At 53.0% G+C, this 21,508-nt stretch overlaps 9 protein-coding genes across 9 annotated transcripts; 4 read left to right on the forward strand and 5 right to left on the reverse strand.

Moving 5' to 3' along the window:
- Positions 1-766: 766 nt before the first annotated feature.
- AYO21_02821 (hypothetical protein) lies at positions 767-1,285 on the reverse strand (the record flags this gene model as incomplete). Its single annotated transcript, XM_022652797.1, has 1 exon — positions 767-1,285. One exon carries the CDS (start codon positions 1,283-1,285, stop codon positions 767-769), a length of 519 nt encoding a protein of 172 aa, XP_022514822.1.
- A 792-nt stretch (positions 1,286-2,077) lies between these two features.
- AYO21_02822 (hypothetical protein) lies at positions 2,078-3,711 on the reverse strand (the record flags this gene model as incomplete). Its single annotated transcript, XM_022652798.1, has 2 exons — positions 2,078-3,074; positions 3,179-3,711. 2 exons carry the CDS (start codon positions 3,709-3,711, stop codon positions 2,078-2,080), a joined length of 1,530 nt encoding a protein of 509 aa, XP_022514823.1.
- A 550-nt stretch (positions 3,712-4,261) lies between these two features.
- On the forward strand, positions 4,262-6,793 carry AYO21_02823 (hypothetical protein; the record flags this gene model as incomplete). The annotated part of the gene is made up of 6 exons (XM_022652799.1): positions 4,262-4,463; positions 4,527-5,183; positions 5,256-5,551; positions 5,716-6,013; positions 6,126-6,459; positions 6,523-6,793. 6 exons carry the CDS (start codon positions 4,262-4,264, stop codon positions 6,791-6,793), a joined length of 2,058 nt encoding a protein of 685 aa, XP_022514824.1.
- Positions 6,794-7,133: 340 nt separating this feature from the next.
- Positions 7,134-9,242, reverse strand: AYO21_02824 (hypothetical protein; the record flags this gene model as incomplete). Its single annotated transcript, XM_022652800.1, has 1 exon — positions 7,134-9,242. One exon carries the CDS (start codon positions 9,240-9,242, stop codon positions 7,134-7,136), a length of 2,109 nt encoding a protein of 702 aa, XP_022514825.1.
- Positions 9,243-9,828: 586 nt separating this feature from the next.
- AYO21_02825 (hypothetical protein) lies at positions 9,829-10,866 on the forward strand (the record flags this gene model as incomplete). The annotated part of the gene is made up of 1 exon (XM_022652801.1): positions 9,829-10,866. One exon carries the CDS (start codon positions 9,829-9,831, stop codon positions 10,864-10,866), a length of 1,038 nt encoding a protein of 345 aa, XP_022514826.1.
- Positions 10,867-11,971: 1,105 nt separating this feature from the next.
- AYO21_02826 (elongation factor Tu, mitochondrial) lies at positions 11,972-13,455 on the reverse strand (the record flags this gene model as incomplete). Its single annotated transcript, XM_022652802.1, has 4 exons — positions 11,972-12,839; positions 12,894-13,156; positions 13,209-13,237; positions 13,293-13,455. 4 exons carry the CDS (start codon positions 13,453-13,455, stop codon positions 11,972-11,974), a joined length of 1,323 nt encoding a protein of 440 aa, XP_022514827.1.
- Positions 13,456-13,749: 294 nt separating this feature from the next.
- AYO21_02827 (hypothetical protein) lies at positions 13,750-16,956 on the forward strand (the record flags this gene model as incomplete). Its single annotated transcript, XM_022652803.1, has 3 exons — positions 13,750-13,923; positions 14,029-14,604; positions 15,238-16,956. The coding sequence occupies 3 exons, from the start codon at positions 13,750-13,752 to the stop codon at positions 16,954-16,956; spliced, it is 2,469 nt and encodes an 822-aa protein (XP_022514828.1).
- Positions 16,957-17,270: 314 nt separating this feature from the next.
- AYO21_02828 (hypothetical protein) lies at positions 17,271-19,307 on the reverse strand (the record flags this gene model as incomplete). Its single annotated transcript, XM_022652804.1, has 1 exon — positions 17,271-19,307. One exon carries the CDS (start codon positions 19,305-19,307, stop codon positions 17,271-17,273), a length of 2,037 nt encoding a protein of 678 aa, XP_022514829.1.
- Positions 19,308-20,693: 1,386 nt separating this feature from the next.
- On the forward strand, positions 20,694-21,332 carry AYO21_02829 (hypothetical protein; the record flags this gene model as incomplete). The annotated part of the gene is made up of 1 exon (XM_022652805.1): positions 20,694-21,332. The coding sequence occupies one exon, from the start codon at positions 20,694-20,696 to the stop codon at positions 21,330-21,332; it is 639 nt and encodes a 212-aa protein (XP_022514830.1).
- Between the last annotated feature and the right edge of the window lie 176 nt (positions 21,333-21,508).

The raw sequence follows: 21,508 nt of genomic DNA on the forward strand, positions 1-21,508 counted from the left end.
GGCATCGCCACACGCTTTGTCCAACTGGGGATAGAGATGAGACCATTCTTTCAACGCGGCACATTATGGGTGTACCCACTATTTGCGAGCATCGGGGGATCCTTTGGTTATTGGTTGACGGGCGTTGAAGATAGACAAGTCAAGCTCCTTCAGCAACGGAAACAGATTATAATCGAGAAGAGACGACGAAGAGCAGAGCGTGAGGCGGCTGCGGACGGGTCGCTCGCTGAGACCGCAGGCGTGCTGGCATCGACGAGTTAAAGCCACTAAACAAACAAACGAGGTGGATTATTGACACATGGGCAAGGTGTTCGTTGAAAATAGACCTGGAACCTGTTGTTCACAGCCAGTTGGCGAGATGAAGGGGGACAGAGCAAGGAGCTGCGACACCACACCACACCACATCACAACCTCACTACTACTACTACTATTATTATTGTACAAAGGCCTACGACGTTTTGTATGACACATGCCATATACAGCAGTCTCAAAAGTCACGATGACAAGGAGTGAAGACAGCTCTGGAATGGAGCAAATCCATCACTATTACACACAGACTTGCCTCTTGGACTGGTGCCCCAGCGTGCGTGCAATGCTCGATTATTTCCATGACAGTGTGTTATGACCAGCAAAGAGGATTTCTTCGCAGACCACACGGAACATTGGAGAAAGAGAAAATACCCATCCCCCTTGATTCCACTCACGCATTGAATTCCTGAGTCATCAACCTCCTGTTCCTTGTCTCATGCACATCCCTCCCCTTCTTCTATGCCCTCGGCGGCGGCTCCTCTGGGTACGACTCTGCGCCTTCTGGAATGGGGACCAACGCGCTCTTTGTCCAGATGTGCGTTGCGCCGGTGAAGATGTCGCCGTCGATGCCCTCGAGACACCCGCCCTTGACGGCGACGTAGCCCGAACTGCCCGTGGGCGCGACGCTGACGTTCATGATGCGCGTCCCGCACTTTTTGCAGTAGTAGCACTTTTTGGCCCGGCCGGACGTCGTGCGCGAGTGCTCGTAGATACCGATGACGGGAGACTCCGCATCCGCGGCGCCACCATTCTTGCCGTCGTTGTCGTTGTCTCTCCCAAGCGCCGAACTGGACGCAGACTCGTCCCCCGCAACGGAAACCTGGGAAAGCAGATCAAAGTGCGGGAAGATGGCCGAGATGCCAAACGCGCTGGCGCTCTGGCGGCGGCACTCGTGGCAGTGGCAGACGTACCACTTGATGGGCTTTTCCGTGGGCGTGCGAAAGCGCACGGTGCCGCATTGGCAGCGACCTTCCATATTATTTTTCTTATGTATGGCGAGGTGCGGGGTTTGGGCGATGATACTGGATATTGATTATGTATGTTTTTTTTCCGAGGGAGACACAAATCATTAATGGGAGATGTGGATAGATATTCTGATTCTCAACTCGAAGATGTGGATTCTGATGCGAGATGCGAAGCGAGGTGAGTAAAAACCTGTAAAGGAGCCGAGTATATGATATATGAGGGGACCGAGTTAGTCGCGTGTTCGCGATCAAAGTACATACATACATGCGAGGTATGTACAGGATCTCGCACAAAAAGAAACAGCCGATCAGTAGGTACTAGGTACCAGGGATGTAGGAATGCATTATGTAATAGGGATGGTGGTCTTGTAACAACTGCCGTGTATCTCGAGACCAAAAAAAAACCCAAGAAATTGCCCAGATAGTCTAGTGGGTGCTAGGCATTGCACCGAGTTCTGTCGACTCACCACGAGTTCATCGCTAATGTTTGTTGAGGGAATGGCAGAGATACATGCTGCTCTCCCTCCATATATCCCCCTGCCTCCACACAGCCTTGTTTACAGCCTTGCGTACAGTGACATATTACATGTTACATTTCGTTATATGTTGTCTCAGTTAACGGATCGTTGTCTATGGGAATATGTCCTGCTAGAAACTGTGCCAAAGACTTTTAACACACGTTATTATAGCCATTAGATTCCATCCCAGCGCTCTGTTACATAAGTACACGGTATGTACTCCGAGTATGCTAAAGAAAACCAAACCACGAGAAACTACAGCACGAACCGTTGTGAGGAGTATCATCAGTGCGTGCCTTGCCAGCCCGACCGCTCTTCCATAAATTCTTCGACCTCCTTCTGGGCCCGTATAGACTTTGTCCAGGTCAACACCTTATCCAGGACATGGTCGACGCGCGCCGCCAAAAACCCCTCGTAGACCATGTCCCTCATATTCTCACTCGACGACTCGATCGCCTTGTTCATCTCGGACAGCAGCCCGACCAAGTCCGTGCACTGGTCAGAGACGGTCACTGAAGCCTTGTTAGTAGATGGCGCGCAAGATATGGCAGAAGAGCTGATCAGGTGGTCTAGCGACTGGATCCACAACTCGAGCTCCCTGATGCGCATCCGTCGTGCGGCTTCCAGTTGTGGGCTGGTGCTGCGAGGCAATGGGCTGAAGACGTACTCCAAGCCCTCCAACAGTTGGGGGACGGATGGGACGACTGGCTTGAGGAAGGACGGTTGAGGCTTTGGAGTGAGACTCTGCTTGAGATCTGCCAGTGCCTTTGCACCTTGGGTTTGGCGCTTGATGTTGATCGCAACGATCTCGGGGGGAAGTTCTTTTCGAGGTTTCGGCGGCATCCGATGTCTAATGACCGGAGGAGGTACTGTTGCTGCTGCATCGACTGCTGGCATGGCCCTAAGATAGAGGCTAGGCGTATGTTGAGGGATACCAGGAGCTATGGAAGAAGCTGCCAGACCTGCGAAGTTCGACCTCATGTCGCACATGCCGAGTGGAACACGGTGAGCGGCCACAGATCGGATCACTGGTGAAGGAACACTCTTAGGTCCCACAGGTGGTGGTGGTGGTTCCGCTGCAAGGCCACGGGGACCACGAAAGGAGTTCTCAATGTCCATCGGAGCCGAATGAGGTGTTGTTCGTGTTGGCTCCAGCATCATTGAATGCATGGCTTCGACGAGAAGTGCGAGGGAGGAATTCGACTTGACCATGTCGTCGTGATATTGTTGTATCTTCTCGGCCTGCACTTTGTTGTGGGCATGTATCTTTTCAGTTGCTGACCTGTCCCAGTCGATGTCAGTAATTGAGTGATTGACGACCCGTTCCAGCGTTCAAGAACGGGGGAAAGGGGGGCAATGGATGGCGATCCCAGGGGACAACCTTACCAGTGAAAGGTACTCAGGACCAGGTTGATAGCATTGACATGCGCTTGTAGTTTGTCGCGATATGCCTTCAACGAGTCCTTGTCGATATCCCATCTGATCTTTGCCCAGTTTGACGCGATGGCGTTTTTGAAGACCTTCCTTCTTTTCTGGCTCTTCCCGGAACCAGAACCAGCGCCCGACTCGACGCCCTCGTTGTTCTCGTTGTTTTCCGACATCGTGGCCCCTTCGCGGTACTTCTTGGTCACATTGTCCAAGTCATCCAACGTGACGGCGCAGTTCTGCACCATTTGATCCAGGGCCTGTTGCATTTCCCGTCCATGGCTGTCGTTGGATAGAGATGTCGAAGCTGCCTTTGAAATGTCCCCGGCAACATGGCGCAGATGACTCAGGGCACAATTTAACCCGTACAGCACCTCACCCAGCTCCTGCAGTTCGCGACTGGCATTCCGTCTGCCGGTGGTCACGGTGTCGTAGAGCTTGTAGGACAGTTGCCCGAGCAGGATTATGTCGCCGATGCTGAAGCCGAAGGACATTGCCACTGTGAAGTTGAAGTTGGAGTTGAAGCTGAAGTTGAAGTCGGCCCGTCAGGCTGAATTGTCATGTGTGTCTGTGCCATGAATCAAGCACGGGAAGGATGATTTCAATGGACAGCACAAGGGTCTCCTCGTATGTCTCACGATAAAGACCAAGAGAGAGGGGATGGTGTGTTGGACGAGGGGCCTGACTTGTGTTTCTTCTTCCAATGTTGCCTTTTGACTTGGCTTGCATGATCAATTGAGCTGGCGATTGGCAGATTTCAAACCCCCCCTGCAAGGATGGCACGGAGGGTTACAAGGATCGTTAGAGCGCTCGATAGGCAGACATGGGAAACCTTTTCAGTGCCAATCACTCTAACCGGTGAGGCTGAGCTGTGAAATGCGAAATCCTGGGCGCTTGGACAATAAAGTGGCTGCCTTCTGTCCAGCCTTATAACATGGAAATGATTCCTTGGAAACATCAATTCTTATCTGTCTGTCTAGCTGTTTCTATTCTTCTCTATCACACACACACACACGAGGCTTAGCAGACAGTTAGCAGCAGATCATGGCCACGAGTGAACATGGCAAATCGCCTGAATCCACGGGTAGCGAAGTGCGTCTTCGCATCAAGCGCCTCAGACGCGATCTAGACGACGACGCACCAGAGCTTTCAAGCCCTGATGACGATGTGCCGATTCCAGAATCAGAAGAAACCATTCTCCTGCCTGGCGATCTCCCGGTGTCAGAGCTGTGGACTAAGTTAGAAGGTCAGTCGTTATTCTAGACCTCTAGTGCATTGTACGCAAAGAGGAGGCCTGACCAGGAGGTAGAGCTGGGCTATATTCTTCCCGATTCACTCTCTCGCAATGGAGAGAAGTGGAAGCCCGGGCGCATCAAGCCTCAGCTCCACGAATTCGAGCAAATCACCGTGGTCCAGGAGGACTTGCCCTCCGATTCCAGCAAGTCCATCCACATTGATGACAGACTCATTGCGTATGCCAATCGCCACTTCGGCCAGGCGATCCAGTTCAACGTCGGCGAGAATGATTCGAACCTCTATGGCACGAAGATCGACAGCCTCAAGGACTCGCGGGGGCTTGAGATCGTGTTTCACCGGACGGTTAGAATGCCAGATGACGAGAAGCTTCATCAGCTACCTGGGTCGCTGGGAGCCTTTCCCCTCTATAGCGTTGAGGGATATGCCGACAAGTTGCCCAGCGCGATTGTGCAGGCAGGCGGAGTTTTCATGCCCATGTGGCAGCGAGAGGCACTTTGGATAAGCCTGGAAGCACGAATCGGCACGCGGTACGCTCTGAGATTCTCGGTGGGACGTATCAATGCCGTCTCTGGGGAGAAGATGGACCAAGAAAAGGATATCTCGGCCGATGGACAACGGGTTCAAGACTATGTCGTCGTCCCGGGCCAGGAGTGGCTCGACGGGATCTGTGTCGCTCCCGGGATTGTGAGACAGTTTGTCGCCATGCCATGTAAGTTTCCCCCTTCCCGTCCCTGTTCACTGCCGAGGCGTGGATGGATCTCATCTAATCAACCATTCTCAGTGGGTTCTGGATACACTGTCGAGGGCCAAAAGACGGGGGAAGAGAAGCACGGGGGCCTGCAAATCGAGATCATCCCAGCCTTCCAGGAGAGATTGCGGACTTGGGCCAAAGACCAGACTGGAGATATAAGTGCCTCAGACCTGGAATACGGGCGACTCAACGAACACAGCACGCCACGCCAGTTGGGGCTCGGAGTTGGCAACACCATCAGACTGTACCCAGAGAAGGCTGTCGAATACGTCCCAGCAACGGTGGCGGATATGGTTGGAGGAGCACAGGTAGACGAGGACTGTCCCGTGAGTATCTCTTGTTTACTGTCATGGAAATGTCGTTAATGTCAGGTCAGGTATTCGTACCAGAATACAGAGCTGCTCTGAGAAAGGATAGACTCAAATCTATGCTGTCAGGACGCAAGTACGAGTTGGCAGACATGAGTTCGTACAGTAATATCACTCGTCAGGGCGCATTTCAATTTAACAACCACTCTGGCACCCGGGTGGCTGGTACCGAAAGTGTACTTGCAGATCATAGATTCGAGCAAATGATGGCCACATCCTCCGCCTATACTCGCGGTGAAAGCCTATCGATGGCCCATCCAGCCCCTGCAGCCGCTGACGAAGGTTTCGGCGCTGGCGAGTTCGAGGCTGCTACTTATCAGGACATGTCGAGAGAACCCCAAATGAATGCAGCAGAGTCAAAACCCACCATCACGACCAAAGACCTCAAGGCGATGGGACTGGCCGCTGGTGGAAAGCTCGGTGAGTGTATCCTTCAAGAACACCCGTGAAGACTGATCACATCTTTGGTGATGGCTGCCCTGGCACAATTCTGGGACATGATGGTGACTCATTTCTTCCTTCTTGCCCACAGTCCAAGACATATATCGCGACCACAATCCAGCGTCCATCTGGAACACCGAAGCTGCAAGGCTGGTCCATGTCCACATCCTGGACCCGGCGTCCTGCGAGGCCGTCACCCACGTCGTGCCCCCACCGCCGCCGATTGATGCCATGGGCTACGTCGAAGAGGGCGGTGCATTTTTCGTCGTGGAAGAGCAGCCCGAGAACCGCGTTGACGGGGGAGACTTTGACAACGTCAAGTCCGTCTCGGCCATGGATCAGCAAAAAGGTGTGCAGAGCGAGCCGTCGCTGGATCCATCACAGCCGACCCGGTGCAAGTGCGGTATCAGACTGTGTGACTGCGTGTAAGGAAGCCATCCAACTGAACTCTGTCGATTGGTCCTTTACTGACAAACCTCCCGGTGTAGCGTCCGCCCTTGCGACCACCAGTTCTGCAATGTCTGCGTTCGTGAAGTCGACCCGTTGGCAATTACCCGCAGCTTCACCTCCGCCGAACCCCCTTCGAGAGAGAAATGGTTCTGCCCGACTTGCAAGAGGGCAGTGTCCTATGTGGCGGGATTCTCGGCTCCCATGAACTTGCCAGGTGAGGAAACTGTCAGGGTCCGGGTGCCGGTTAATGTCCTCGAGGTCAAGGACGGCAGGGTTGCGTTCAAGAGTATTCAAGAATCTAGGATCTGAGAAGATTGAATTGAATAGGTGTTTCAGGGGTTAGTTGTGATGCGATTTGTGAATCAAAGCACTGCTGGTTGATTTACCGTGAAGGAACAGCAAGTCAGGATGAATCGTAATGAGCATTTCCAGTCTCCCAGCCTCCTCTGGCAGACAAGCGGGAGCAGTGTGTTTCCTAGATATCTGGCTGCGAATGCCTCTGTCGTATCTTTTTTCTGTCTTCTCTTAAACGTCTCTCTCTTGTATGCAATCCGAAGTGGCTCAGTATTGGCCCAGCATCGAACACAGCTCGATAGATTATTATTTACCAGCAGAACCACCATCCTCTGCCTATCACGTCCTCCGCTCGTCAGTGTAGCAGCTTTACATACCCCGATGGCCGGCCGTCTTGTCCATTTCGCGCGAGAATCACGACCGTCGTACTGTCTCTGGCGATCTTGCCGACTACGCGATTGCGGTCGTCCGGTATCGGTGGTCGAAGTGTCGGGTGTTCGCAGACGAAGTTTGAAACGTACGAATCCCCATCTCCGATGGTGAGTGGTTGAATCGTGGTCGACGATGGAGGAACAAGTTCACCGTCGATGTAGATCTCCAGGATAGGTTTGAAAGCTTCACCCGGTCCCGCTACCGCAGAGAGTGATCCCTCGATCGAAGCGAACAGATTGCCATCTTGACCTGAACTGGTGTTGCATCTTGTTATTGTCAGGTTTGGCCTCGCTTTGGACAAAACCTGTCTGTCTGTTGGGATCACATCCGACGGTAATGCCGGCGTCAGTGGCGGCATTGCTCGTCTCTTGCTTTGCTGTTCGTATGCGTAACCAGCCTGCAGCAAGTCATGATCATGGTAAGCCCGACCCAACAACGTCAAACCCATGGGCATCCTCAAGTCCGCCAGGATTCCCATTGGTACCGTCACGTTAGGGATCCCCAAGTGTCGCAACGCCCTGTTGCCATGACTATACTTGACACCATCCGTCCAGGCATGCTGGGCGCTCTTGTCGTCAATGTCCGCGTCGGCGCGGGCAACATCGCCAGCAGCGGGGAAGGCGACCAAGTCGTAGTTGTGGACCGACATCCAATCCTCAAAGAAACGGATTCGGATTTGTTCGAGAGCTCGCACGGCCCTCTCAAGATGTGGAACGTCGTAGATAGCGCTCTTGCCTGGCCTGCTAGCAGGGGGTCGGTTGGCGACGTAGTCTGCCAACTTCGCCCAATGGACGGCATTGGCTGGTTCGGTAAACTTGACTTGGGGATTATCGCGTGGCAAGTGAGGAAAGATCTTGGTTGGATCTACCTGTGTCAATGACTGGATGTGCGGGTCGTGGTTGTTCTGCAGAAAATCTTCCCAGGCATGAGCGATCAAAAGTCCCCTCTCGGTGCTGTTCCAGTCATTAGGTAAATAAGGCAGAGAGGATGATGTGTCGTCACTTTCTGGCTTGCGCAGCATTTGTTCGTATATACGCAGCACTGGGAGATCTGGGATTATCTCGACAGTCGCACCCGCAGCCTCAAGGTCGGCCTGTGCCTGATGCCATAGAGGCTCGATGGCTTGGGATATCAACGGTCCGCCATCTTGCTGTTTGATGTAGATTTGGGGAACTGCAATCCGCTTTCCATTGAGACATCCCGGGTCCTTGGTAGTGATCGAAGACTTTGAAATGTCAGACCCGGACGACGCTGGAAGCTGTAAGAATGGTTGATCTCTCCAGAAATCTCCAACGGTCTCTGGGTCCTGTCTGGTAAGCACATCCATTAGAACGAACATATCGCCCATGCTGCGTGTATGAGGAACAACAACATCGCAGGTTGGATACAGTGGCCAGTTGCCGCGGATTGATATGAGTCCTCGCGACGGAGTGTAAGCTACCAAGGCGTTATTTGAAGCGGGAGAGCGGCCGGACGACACCGTTTCCTCACCCATACCGAAGGCGGCAAACGAAGCTGCAACAGAGACACCACTCCCATTGGAAGAGCCGGATCCAAAAGCGGCCGCTAGGTAGTCCTTGTTGTACGGACTCTCTGCTCGACCATAAACACCACGAAGCATTCCACCGTATGCCATAGGACACATGTTTGTCCTGCCCATCAGGACAGCCCCCGCGTCTCGCAGAGCTCGCACAGTGAATGCATCTTCATTGGCAACGAGGTTCTCAAAGGCCTCTGAGCCACTAGCCACAGTCATCCCGCGAACTTTGTAGCTGTCCTTGACCGTGAAAGGAAGTCCTTCAAGGGGACCATGCGCTTGACCAGCAGCACGACGGTCGTCTGCCGCGGCTGCTTCTTCGAAAACATTCTCGTTGATCAGTGGAATTGAGTTGAGGGTGGTGGTTCTGCAGTCATATGCACTGATGCGATGCAGATACTTGGCAACCAGTTCCACTGAAGTCAACTTTCCGTGGCATAGAGCTTGTGATAAGTCGGCGATGGTGGCGTCGACGATGCTACCGTTGAAGGACATGTCGGTTGGTAGTAGAGCAGTGGTACGGCAGAAATCTCGAGCTTATCAGACGTAGAAATTGTAGGACTGAAGGAATAGCAAAGATTTTACAGCGTCCAACACGAGAATGTACCCTTCCGATTACTAATTCGATGTTGGTTGCCCTGTGGCCTCCTCCATTCTCCTCCTTGCTACTTGATACAAACGCGCCATACATGATGCAAGAGCAAGACAGCGTTGATGTCCACAGCCGTCCTGACAGTCTTTTGTAGTGTGGAGACAAAGCGGAACATTGTTTCTCCACTTCTCTAGCCTCTTGCAGAAGGTCCTTCCGGCGCTGCCCCAAGAAGGTGAAATATCAGCGACCTTGATAATCCAGTATATAAATTGCCTTCCGACGTGCCAATGGCGTCAATTTGCGCTCTGTCGCCCCTGCAATATCGATATGCTACCCACGTCGACATGGCATTTTATTCGAAATATATCTTGCCTGGGTCGCAGGGTAACTCAGGGCAAACCAATATCTCTCTACCATAAAGTATCCAAGTCCTATGAAGCGACGACGATAATCCCCCCAAGGATACCAGTCAGAAGACAAGTCTCGAGCATGCCCGACCACGCCCATCATGGTCGCTTTCGCATGCCAGTGGAAAGCGCACGCCACTCGCACACCCTGATGGCTTTCCCCAGCAGAGAGTCAGCAGAAAGTACAGAGCATCTGGAAGCTCTACAGTCCGAAGTGACCAGCATCGCCAATACCATCTCCCGCTTCGAGCCAGTGCACCTCTACGCCCGCGAGGAGCTCATTCCGCAGGCAGAATCCATGGTCAGCCGCAACGTCTCAGTTAAGCCGGCAACGGTGAGTGAGCTCTGGATCCGCGACAGTGGGCCGGTCTTCGTGCAGGACATGACCACGGGCAGAAGAGCGGCCGTCGGTTTCAACTTCAACTACTGGGGCGGCAAACTTCCCGCCATTGGTGATGAGAACGTTGCTTCCCAAATTGCTGCGCACGCGAATGAAGTCTCGGTATCTTCCAAACTCACCATTGAGGGAGGGGGCATTGAGCACGACGGCGAGGGCACATTCCTCGGTACAGAGAGCTGCATCGTCAACGACAACCGAAATCCTGGGTTCTCCAGATCTGATGTCGAAGCTGAGCTCACGGAAAAGCTCGGAGTCACGCATTTCATCTGGATCCCCGGCGTCAAGGACTACGACATTACAGATTACCACATCGACGCGCTGGCACGCTTCACGTCCCCCGGCGTTGTGCTTCTCAGCAAGCCCGGGCCGAATGCTCATCCCACAGCGGTCGACGTCTACGAATCTGCCCGCTCTATCCTCACATCGGCAAAGGACGCCAAGGGTCGATCATTAAAAGTGCATGACTGCGAGGAACCTGACATCACACTCCTGGGACCGCCCGATCAGCATAACGAGGTCATCGGATCGTATGCAAACTACCTCCTCGTGAACGGAGGGGTTATCATGCCCAAATTCGGGCAGGAAAGACAGGATATCGCGGCTTTTGAGTTGTTCAAGAAGTTATTCCCCGACAGGGAAGTGGTCCAGGTGCTCATCAACATGTTGCCGAGGACGGGCGGCGGGATCCATTGCGCGACGCAGCAAGTTCCGCAAATCTGAATCTAAATTCGACGGTGTTTGAAGTGATCCACTGGTTGGCATGGCGTCCAGATGAGTATGCACAACGGCATGAATTGTCCTCTCCTCGGTGCGGGTATGGTGTCTCATGTTCCAGGAGTTTCCATCACATTATTTCCCAGCTCACCATCAAAACCAAAAGTATTTTGCTATGCACACACACATATTTCTGTACCTGATATTCAAGCCCCAGTATCCCGTTCCATGCCACAAAGTTGTAGACATAGACACAGTACAATAGCGCGCGTAGAAGGAAAGGAGGCCGAAAACACTGTCACTTTGTCATTCACAGTCCTGTCTCCATGATTGCTTCTACAAGTCTACAGAACACAGCACACAAAGGCTGCAGCCACATACACACCTAGTGGAACCGTTCGTGCAACCAAACTTGACTCGGTACATTCTCACTCCTACTGAAAATAAAAGCCTTCAGCCCCGGAATCTATCCTTTCAACTACTAACCCTATTCTTTGTGGTTCCATTCGACCTCCTCAATATTGCATTCGCATGTACGAGTACACCATACAGAAGGGGGAGAGCGTAAGAGGGTAGAAATGGTAGGTACACGTGACGAGGCTGAACAACCCCTTACCCTTAACTCCCTCTCCTCCTGAGCCGCGGAAGTGAGACGACAAGTAAGTGGCTTCGCTGGTCGACATGGTCTGCATGATTGAGGCCCGTTCATGGCTCGTGCGTCTCAGTGTAATCCAGCCATGCTTGTGGACGAAGTGAGATGAAGTGATTATCCTGGAAATGAGCGCAGGTCGCCATGAGCGAGGCTGTAGAAGCGGATACCTAGGTGTAAACAACCCCTTCATCCAAATGGTAGCATGTTTAAACACTTTTGAATTGAAGTAGAGAGGTTGGTATATGCAAGCTTCTTCCTTCCCAGCTCGGACTCCCTCAATGTTACAATGCTCCACAGTCATGATCGCCCTATTCCGGGACCCGAAATCCCTCACAAAACACATCCCAAATTATGACACGGTGAAGACATGGCACATTTTGATACAAGGCTTCCGAGGCGTCGGTGCCAGCGTAGCCCACCTCTTGTTCCCCTCTGCACGTGGTCCAGTGGTCACCCAGCTTACTTGAGGATTCTGGTGATGAGACCGGTGGCCACAGTCCGTCCACCTTCTCGCATATTGAATCGTTCACCAGCCTCCATCACCACGGGATGATGTGTCTTCAGGACCATCTCAAGGTTGTCTCCTGGCATGACCATCCTGGTGGGATCTTCGGTACCCTCTGGGAACTTGAGCTGTGCCGCCTCGTCTGCGGTCCGAATGAAGACCTGCGGCTTGTAATTCTCGGTGAAGCCGGTTTTTCTGCCTCCTTCTTCTTCTGTCAAGATGTAGAGCGACACAAGCGCTTCTTGGTGCGCCTTGGCAGAACCTGGAACCGCAACCACCATTCCACGCTTGACATCTTCCCTTTTGACACCGCGAAGGAGAAGACCCGAGTTGTCACCAGCTCTTGATTCATCGCAGGACTTCTTGAAGGTCTCGATATCTGTAACCTTGGTCTTGATAACCTCTTCACGACCACCCACAATCTCAACCTCGCTATCCTTCTTCAGCACGCCTCGCAGCACACGACCCGAGGCGACAGTTCCTCTTCCAGCAATGGAGAAGACTTCTTCAACTGACATCAGGAAGGGCTTTTCAGTGTCTCGGACAGGGGTTGGGATCCAGTTGTCGACAGCCTCCATCAAAGCATCAATCCTCTCGACTCCGATTTCCGGCCTGGTACCTTCGAGGGCGCAAAGGGCAGAGCCAAAGATGATAGGTGTGTTGTCTCCATCGAAGCCGTATGAGGACAGGAGCTCGCGCATTTCCATTTCGACCAGTTCCAACATTTCAGGGTCCTCGACAGTGTCGACCTTGTTGACGAAAACAACTAGTTTTTGGACACCGACCTGACGCGCTAGTAGGAGATGTTCTCGGGTTTGTGGCCTGAACGAAAAGTCAATCTATGCATGTATTATTCGAGCATGACGGGTACCATACATCTGACCGTCACCAGCGGCAACCACCACGACAGCACCATCCATAAGAGCAGCACCCGTAATCATGTTCTTGATGTAATCAGCGTGACCGGGACAGTCGACGTGAGAGTAATGTCGGTTGTTGGTCTCGTATTCGATGTGCGCAGTTGCGATGGTGATACCACGTTTTCGCTCTTCCGGAGCTTTGTCAATCTTGCCATAGTCAAGAAACTGTGCTAGGCCTTTGTCCGCCTGTCTTTTTGTGATAGCCGCTGTGAGAGTAGTCTGGGGCGATGATAAGCCGATGAATCGGATAGTTGCGGGCAGGGAGGTTTACCTTTCCATGATCGACGTGACCGATCGTACCTGAGAAACCTGTGAGATACCACACCGGAACGCAGGGCAAGCACTTGCTACTTACCGACATTCACATGGGGCTTGGTCCGCTCGAAAACTGTGGCATATGCTCTGGCGGCAAATCTATCATGGCCAAAGACTCTGTTGACGGGGTTGACACCTCGAGCGGGGGATGCAATGTATCGGGAAGTGCGCAGGAGTGAAACGACCGAGCGAGAGAAGGCCATCGCGACGCCGGAGAATAGAAGAATGGAAGAAACGAAGTAAGAGAAATCCCAAACCTGCAGCGCGCAAAGATGGAAAGGTGGTACAAGTGCAGGGAGCAAAGTGGCAGACTCAATGCGGACGCAGACCAAAAAAATAAAATGGCCTCGAATGACCTGCAGGGAAGCTCCAAGACTTGTCCATATATGGAATAGTCAGTTTCATACGGCGAAGCATTCTTGGCGTCTTTGTGTATCAAGTCCAATTGAGACGAATATTATTTCTCTGTATAAACCAAACTGGAGGAAGACCCAAGAATGGACAAAGACAACCACAAAGAAATTGGAGGGGACACTGGGCTATCAACCTCCTCAGAACTCCCACAAGACCTCGAAGCACAATCACTTGCCAAATTCGACGATCAAGTGGCCAAAGGACACCTGATCTATGAGCCTTCGACGGCAGAGACCGTGGAAGACCAGGGGTTCAAAGTAAGTCGGTGACATTGCTCGGCCTCAGCTGGACAACAAAACAGAAACTAGCAAGTCATGCGAGGACTTCCTCTCCAAAAGCTGCTGGTGATCTGACGACCGCAGCTCAGTTTTCGATTTGTGCCACACCTGCGCCGCAAGCCGATCACGCCATCAGATGCGCCTGAACGCAAGACAGGAAAGGGGCACAATCCCTTTCTCAATCCCAAGCCGGAAGAGATCCTTTCTGAGGTCGGGCCATCGCATCTTCTGATCTTGAACAAATTCAGTGTTTACAGACCGAGTCTGCTGGTCATTACGAGGCATTTTGCCCCTCAGTCCGACGACCTTGATTTCAGCGACTTGTCGGCCGCCTGGGCAATCTTGCAACACTTCAAGCAGCGGTATATGATGATATACAACTGTGGCTTCGAGTCTGGGTCTAGTCAGGGGCACAAGCATCTACAATTTTGGCCGTATCCCGATGAGCAAGAGTTGGGCTTCCAGCTCTTTCCAAACGTGGCTGAGTCGACAGTTAACATCACGGATGATATCCCTTCCGTGCCTCACAGACACTTTGTTCTTCGGTTTCCAACGCACTGTGATGCAAATACCCTTGTCCAAGCCTACAGAAAACTTGTCGCAAGAGTTCGTCACAGCCACGCAGAAGCCGGTGGGGGCACCGATTACAATGTGATCCTGGTGAGAGAGTGGATGTGCCTAATTCCTCGTCGGCACAGTGGCCTTGAGAGAGGAGCGGGTGCGAACTCTGCGGCGATGCTGGGACTTGTGTGGGTGGCCATTGAAGCTGAAAAGGACATCTGGAAGACTCCTGGGCCAGCGGACTATCTCAGATACCTGGGTATCCCGAGATAGTGCTTGTTATACTCCTGCAAGATCTTTGCAGTCGAGGTGGAGACGATAGATCTAGACAAAAGAATGATAGACTAGAATGAAGATATTTGTGTTGAACGATCCCTTGACTCTGTTCCCAAAGCTTACAAGAGGGCGCGGCTGTGGGCCAATAGGCACAGCCGATGTCATGCGATTTCGAGGTTTCGTGGTTGGAACGCGACGACATTTTTATTTCTCCGCAGCGCAGCCTCGACTCCGCCAAATTCCAAAAATGTACAACTTTCCAACAACTCCGCTCTAACCTTGCGATTGTTTATGAGAAAGAAGACAGAACATGGGAAAAGGTCAGATCGCCTCCTCTTGCTCGACTCAGCCTGCTGACGAGCTTTTCCAGGAACCGACAAACTCTACGTATGAGCGGGACCCTCTGCAATTCCACGGTGCTTTTAGTTGTCCACGACTAACAAACCCTCTCACCAGATCACTCACTCCGAATGGGCCTCGTCCGATGCCTACTCAGCCAGCGCCGGCGCCGGTGTGCGCGCTGACACCTCCCAACACGCCGCCTTTAAACGACTACCCTACAACTTCTGCGCGCTGAGTCTGCAGCCCTTCACCACGCCTGTCTGCACCGCCGAAGGCATCATATTCGACCATGAGAACATCCTGCGGTGGCTGCTGAAACACGACACGAACCCGACGAATGGAAAGCCCTTGAAGCAGCAAGATCTCATAAAGCTGAACTTTGCAAAGAACGACAGCGACGAGTATGTCGACCCCGTCACGTTCAAGGTCTTCACGGACAACACGCACATCGTCGCGGTGCGCCACGGAGAATCGGCCAATGTCTTCGCGTATGACACGGTCGAGCGGCTGAATATAAAACCCAAGATGTGGCGCGATTTGGTCTCGGACGAAGAGTTCACCAGGAAAGATCTGATTACCCTGCAAGATCCGCAGAACCTGGAGTCACGCAACCTCACCTCGTTCAAGTACCTGAAAGATGGCGAAGATTCGGGAATTCCCAAAGAGGAAGCGTCGATTAATACCGCAAGCTTGGGTAGTGCTGCGGATCTCAAGATCATGAAAGCGAAAGAAGCGGTTGCGAAAGCCAGAGCCGAGCGAGCAAATGCTGCCGGACAAAACAGCAAATCCTTATCGGCGGCAACGTCGACCAACTCGGTCAAGAAGACCAGCTCAACATCTCAGTCGTCCAAAACAATACCTTACAATGCAACCCGGCACACAACCGGCCAAGCCGCCGCGTCTTTCACCTCCACTGGCCTCACGCCGCACACGTCGAACGCGCTCGCAACAATGACAGACGAAGAATATATACTCAAACCCCGACGCGTCAAACACAAAGGCTACGTCCGGTTAACCACCACCCTGGGCCCCCTGACATTAGAACTCAACCCCGAATATGCGCCGAAAGCGGTGTGGAACTTTGTCAAGCTGGCGCAAAAGGGATACTACGATGGCATCATTTTCCACCGCAACATCCGCAACTTCATGATCCAGTCGGGAGATCCAACGGGGACGGGCAGGGGCGGGACCAGCATATGGGGCAAAAACTTCAACGACGAACTCGAAGGCCCGCTCAAGCACGACAAGCGAGGCGTGCTGAGCATGGCGAACAAGGGCAAGAACACCAACAGTTCGCAGTTCTTCATCACCTACCGCCCGGCCAGCCACCTGGACCACAAACACACCATCTTTGGACGTGTCGCCGAGGACGCTGACGACGGAGGTGATTCGATGGAGACGCTCAAGCGGCTGGAAAACGCCCCCGTGGACAGCACCGACCGACCCACCGAGGAGATCAAGATCGTCGAGGCCACGGTGCTGATCGATCCGTTTGACGAGTTCTGGAAGCAGAAGAACCAGGCCGAGCGGACCGAGAAGGAGAAGTCGGACCGGAAAAACGCCGCCGTAACGGCGGACCAGGGGAGTCTCGGCGTAGACGAGGACCGCACCACGTGGACGGGCAAGAGGATACGTGACGACGGCACCGTGGATTCCGGCGGCGGGCCCGGTCAGGTCGGGAAATACCTCAAGGCATCACTGTCGAGGCACGGCCAGGACAATGACGAGGACGAGATTGTCGAGGTCATTGACGAGGAGCCCGAGGAGCCCGTGCGGAAAAAGACAAAAGGTGGAGGCCGAGGCGGCGGGTTTGGAAACTTTGATTCGTGGTGATCTCGATGGTGTTCTCTTCTACGTGGGGAATGGCCAGCAGATGCAGAATCGATTTACTTACTCGACTCGAAATGTCTGCCCTCAAAGCGCTAATTCAAAACAATCCGTGTTAACCTATCTTGATCTACCTTGACCTACTTTGTCGATTTTGATCAGATATCCAGCCGAGCCAAGCCACACACCTCATTAAGCTCTTCTTCTTCGTGCCCAAATTTTCCTTCCTGCGCCAAACCCGCGTATTATATGTCAGCAGACTCATCGGTTTGTCACGTCGATGTACCTTTTGCCCCTGAGGCGCGTCATGTCGCACATCCTCAAGGGAGTTCAGGGTCCTCGCTGGGAGGTTCAGGGTAGCCGATGGGACCTGGAGGGGGGTGCAAGGGCTCTTCACGCCAAACCAAGGTGAGTGGAGGGAAGTCCATGGGGAATGGAGGGAAGTTCAGGAGGTTGGGAGGGGGGTTCATTGGGAGTGCTGGATTGTTCAGTAGGGGTAGGGGGTTGTTCATGGGAGGGGCAGGGTTGTTCAAGGGAAGTGCCGGATAGTTCAAAGGGGGAAGTGCCGGATAGTTCATAGGGGGAAGAGGGTTGTTCAAGGGGGGGAGAGGATTGTTCAAGGGGGGGAGAGGGTAGTTCAGGGGAGGTAGAAGGTTATTCATGGGGAGTGCTGGGTAGTTCATGACGTTCGAGATGTTCATGATATTCGGGTGAGAAGCGTGCGGTGCGGATGGAGCTTCTGCGGTAGGGGCAACAGTCGATACGAGAGGAATCCCATAGGACATCTCAACATCTGTGGGTTGATCAGCAGATCTGACAGCTGAAGCAGATGAGGAGGCACCAGAAGGATGGGGGTCAACAACGTCCCAGGGCGGAACAGCCAATTCACCAGAGGCCCAACCCTCGTTGTCCCTCACGGCTTCACGCGGGCAGTAGTCACCCAAGCATGTCCCTGTGCCTTGCCAGCCCACGTACCATTCGGCTTGGAATTTCTTGGCTCGCTGGTACCAGTACCTACGAGGCGCAATAGGTAGCTCTAGCAGATCAAAGAGCTCCCTGAGCGATCTCTTCTTATCGATTTGGAACAAACTCTCGTACTTGGAAGCCTCCCGAAGGACAGCAGCCCGAGTATCGGGGTTCGACATAGTATCCTGCCAAAGTGCGTTAGTAGGAGTATCCAAAACTCCAGTTCTCCGCGGCTGGGCTACCGTACCCGAACTCGCAGAGAGAATCTTGTGCGCAAACGACGGTGGCCAAGTGCCATCAGCTGGAGATACCTCGTTCGCCTTTCGCTCAGCTGCTCGTGCCAGGCTGCTGACCAAAAACACCCAGTGGGAAATGTCTTCAAATTCGAGCGTACCATGGTGCTGTCGGAACTCGACAGTCCGCTTGTCGTCCGCGTGGCCGAAATCGAAGCAATTGCAGAAGTTGACAAAGCATTCGCGAACCAAGTACCGGTAGTGCCCGGGGTTTCCGGAGGGTATCGTTGTTAGTAACTCGACCAGTTCTTCATTTTCAGTGGCTCGGAAAATCCGAAGGAACGCATCTTCAGGCGAGAACACGGGTCCCTTCGTGCATGTATGCCTAGGAAATGTATCGGAAAGCCTTCCCAAGAAGCGGTTGCTACCGATATAGTCACGGGAATATGTCTGACTATTTGCATGGCGTTGAGGGTGGTGGAGTAATGTTATGGTATCCTCAAAAGCGAGGCAGATGAAGGCGAGGTGGCGCAGAACGTTCAAGGGGATGCCCATCTGACCCTCAGGCCGAGGTTGCAGACCTATATGGACGTGAATCCCGGCAGCTTCTGGGTCAGACAAGAAGAAGTAAGGTGTACCCTCGGGTCGGGTTTCCGTCAGGAGTTTGAGGTAAGTTGAGACGTCAGTGAGCCCATTGGGTTGAAAGCTGCCATTGGAGTCGTACTCAGGAGCCTTGAGGGCAGGAGAAATGAGCTCCAACCCTGCGAATTCCCAACCCCTCCAGGTCTTGACCGCCCCCCCGGACCACTTGCGAAGCTCGTCGACGTCGCTGGGCAATCTCACCGATCTGTCTTGCCCCATGGTCCATTGAGAAAACCCCTCGAAGGTTGCATCCTCCATTCCTGGCTCGAGCTCAACTCTGAGCTTCGCGCCCCTGCTTCGTAGAATGTTGACCGCTTGCAGAAAGCTACCATATTTGTTCGACGTTGGATCGAAATCCGGGGGATTGGGCGAGTCTGGACGAATAGTACAGTACTGTGGAAACATCCATGTGAAGGCGGGGTTCGTCTCGACGGCATCTTTGTTGATACCAAAGACGTGTTCAATCTCAATGCCGAATGTCAAAGGAAGTTTCTCGGTTGTGTTTGTTGGAGGCATTTTGCGCCGATGGCCAAGTTGGCAGAGTCAATGTCGATTTGAGTCCTGTGCTGACTTTGATGGCTTGCCAACGATGATGCAATGGTATGCCCTCCCATGCTGGTGGTGGGCGTTCTTGAGACATAAGTAGTCGGAGGATCAACCCAAGGGCGCGCAACTAGGGCAGTGTAGGATAGGCAGCTGTGTCTCGACAGCAAAATGCAAGCAAGCAAACAAACAAACAAAGACGCGACTATAAAGTGAAAGAGGAAACTTAAAGAGCCATCTGCCATGTTGGTTTGTGAGGGGAAGCCTTGTGTAAGGCAGTCAAAGAAGTCATTGTTTGGCGTTGTAAGGCACCGATAGCTGCGGTACGCACTTGGGTGACTGACCGTTGGCCGTTGCAGCAATAGTGGTGAAGTAGAGAAATGTTAGTACACATCAATATGTAATAGCCTTGTGAAGGGGAAGCAGCGAAAGAGGAAACGTGAGGGAAGTAGATTCGGAGACAAAGACGAAGTGGTGATAGAGAGAAAGATGAAGGAAGATGGGCCGAGACTGCGCTGCGCTGTGGTGGTGAATCTCGCAGGCTGTCGTTCGTCTCACAACTTCACTTTTCCATCCCACTCCCATCTCACTTTTACGCCCCCCAATGCTAACTATGCTTGGCCTAACCAACGACGAGCCGAGATAATAAAGAGACATAAGCACTTCGGTTCTGCTTCCAAGTCTCCGCGGCTCCATCTGCGGCTGAAAGCCCAAAGCCCACAACCCACACCAGCTTGACAGCCGTAAACTGCTTCCAGAAGTTGGCACCAGCTGGTGGTATTCATGGTGGTAATCATGCTGATAATGAACTAGGTACGGAACATCACTTACGGCATCCTCCTGCCTTCTTCCGCTTGCCTACCTATACCATGTCCCTTTGTCTCAACGGGGCCTAGTCAACTACTCTCTCTCAGACTCGTATTCATCCTCGAGGGGCCGAAGTCGGTTGGTCGATCTGTGGTCGATGATTTCTTTGGGGGCTGCCACTACATCTCATCGGTCCTCCGACGCTTACTGTTACCTCATCACCTCGACTTGACTGAAATCCCGCACGACGACGACACTCGTGTTCAGCAGTTCTCATCGCAGTTTATCCTTGGTCTTCGTCTACTTGTGTCGTACTAATACCCGCAGCCTCCGAGGGCGACCGATGATTGTACAGGCAACCCGGCGGAAACACTTGGTGGCCTTCGATCTCGCCTGATTTGTTCGCGGCCGTTCGGGCTCCGCCGCTCGGTCCAGACTTGCATTGGGGACGGCTATATTATTACCTCACTGCATACAGAGTTCTGTCCTGCGGGCATTATACAGGCTACCATACAGATCCGTGCAGTTGACGATTGAATCGTTGATCGAATCATGGCTTTCATGCAAACATCCTTCAAGTCTGGCTGGATTACCGATCTGGTCCTGCCCGCTCCGCCAGAGGGAAAGTCTCCACAAGATGTACTGGACGCCGGCTACGAACTGGCGCTCAAGATGTGCACGGATCCAATCCTGATGGCCCAGCTGAATCCGCTTGTCAACAAGGTGGTCAACATTCCCGCCTCGGACCCAAAAGCCGTCGACCATAAGGCAATGTGCAAGGATTTCAAGGTCGACCTCAACGCCGACTATGCGGCCGAGGACTTCCAGCATTACGCCATCACGGACAAGCTCAACGTGATTCCGGGCTACAGCACAGACCTGACATATTACAGCGCGATCCGACGCACCAAGGACGGCATGGAGGCGCTCACCAACCCAGGCTCAGGCGTGACCATCTACGGTCGGTTCACCATCCGGATCGCCGAGCCACGCGACGTCAAAGCGTTGGACGCGAGCGACGGCAAGGGCTGGGTGGTCAACTTTTACGAAACCAACGAGTTAAGGTGCAACGTGATGCTGAGCTACTACATCCGCGCCACGACGGACAAGTCGCACAGGACAGCCCATGGGCGGTTCAAGGAGATGTGGTACCAAGGGATGAAGGACATGGGCTATCCATCCACGTCGTGATGTAACGAAGTTTTTGGTGTTTGGAATCGGCGCTGCTACTGCTGCTGCTCAGTTTGTCTGTTCTTTGGAGCGTTCGGGTTTTCGTTCTCGTTTGGTTGGGTTTCATGCAACCGTTGGTTCTCTAGCAGGAGAAAAGTCGTGAAAGAGGAGGAGAAGTACGCTATACGCTATACGCT

This window comes from Fonsecaea monophora, assembly GCF_001642475.1.
Source record: "Fonsecaea monophora strain CBS 269.37 chromosome Unknown Scaff13, whole genome shotgun sequence".
Classification (NCBI taxonomy): domain Eukaryota; kingdom Fungi; phylum Ascomycota; class Eurotiomycetes; order Chaetothyriales; family Herpotrichiellaceae; genus Fonsecaea; species Fonsecaea monophora.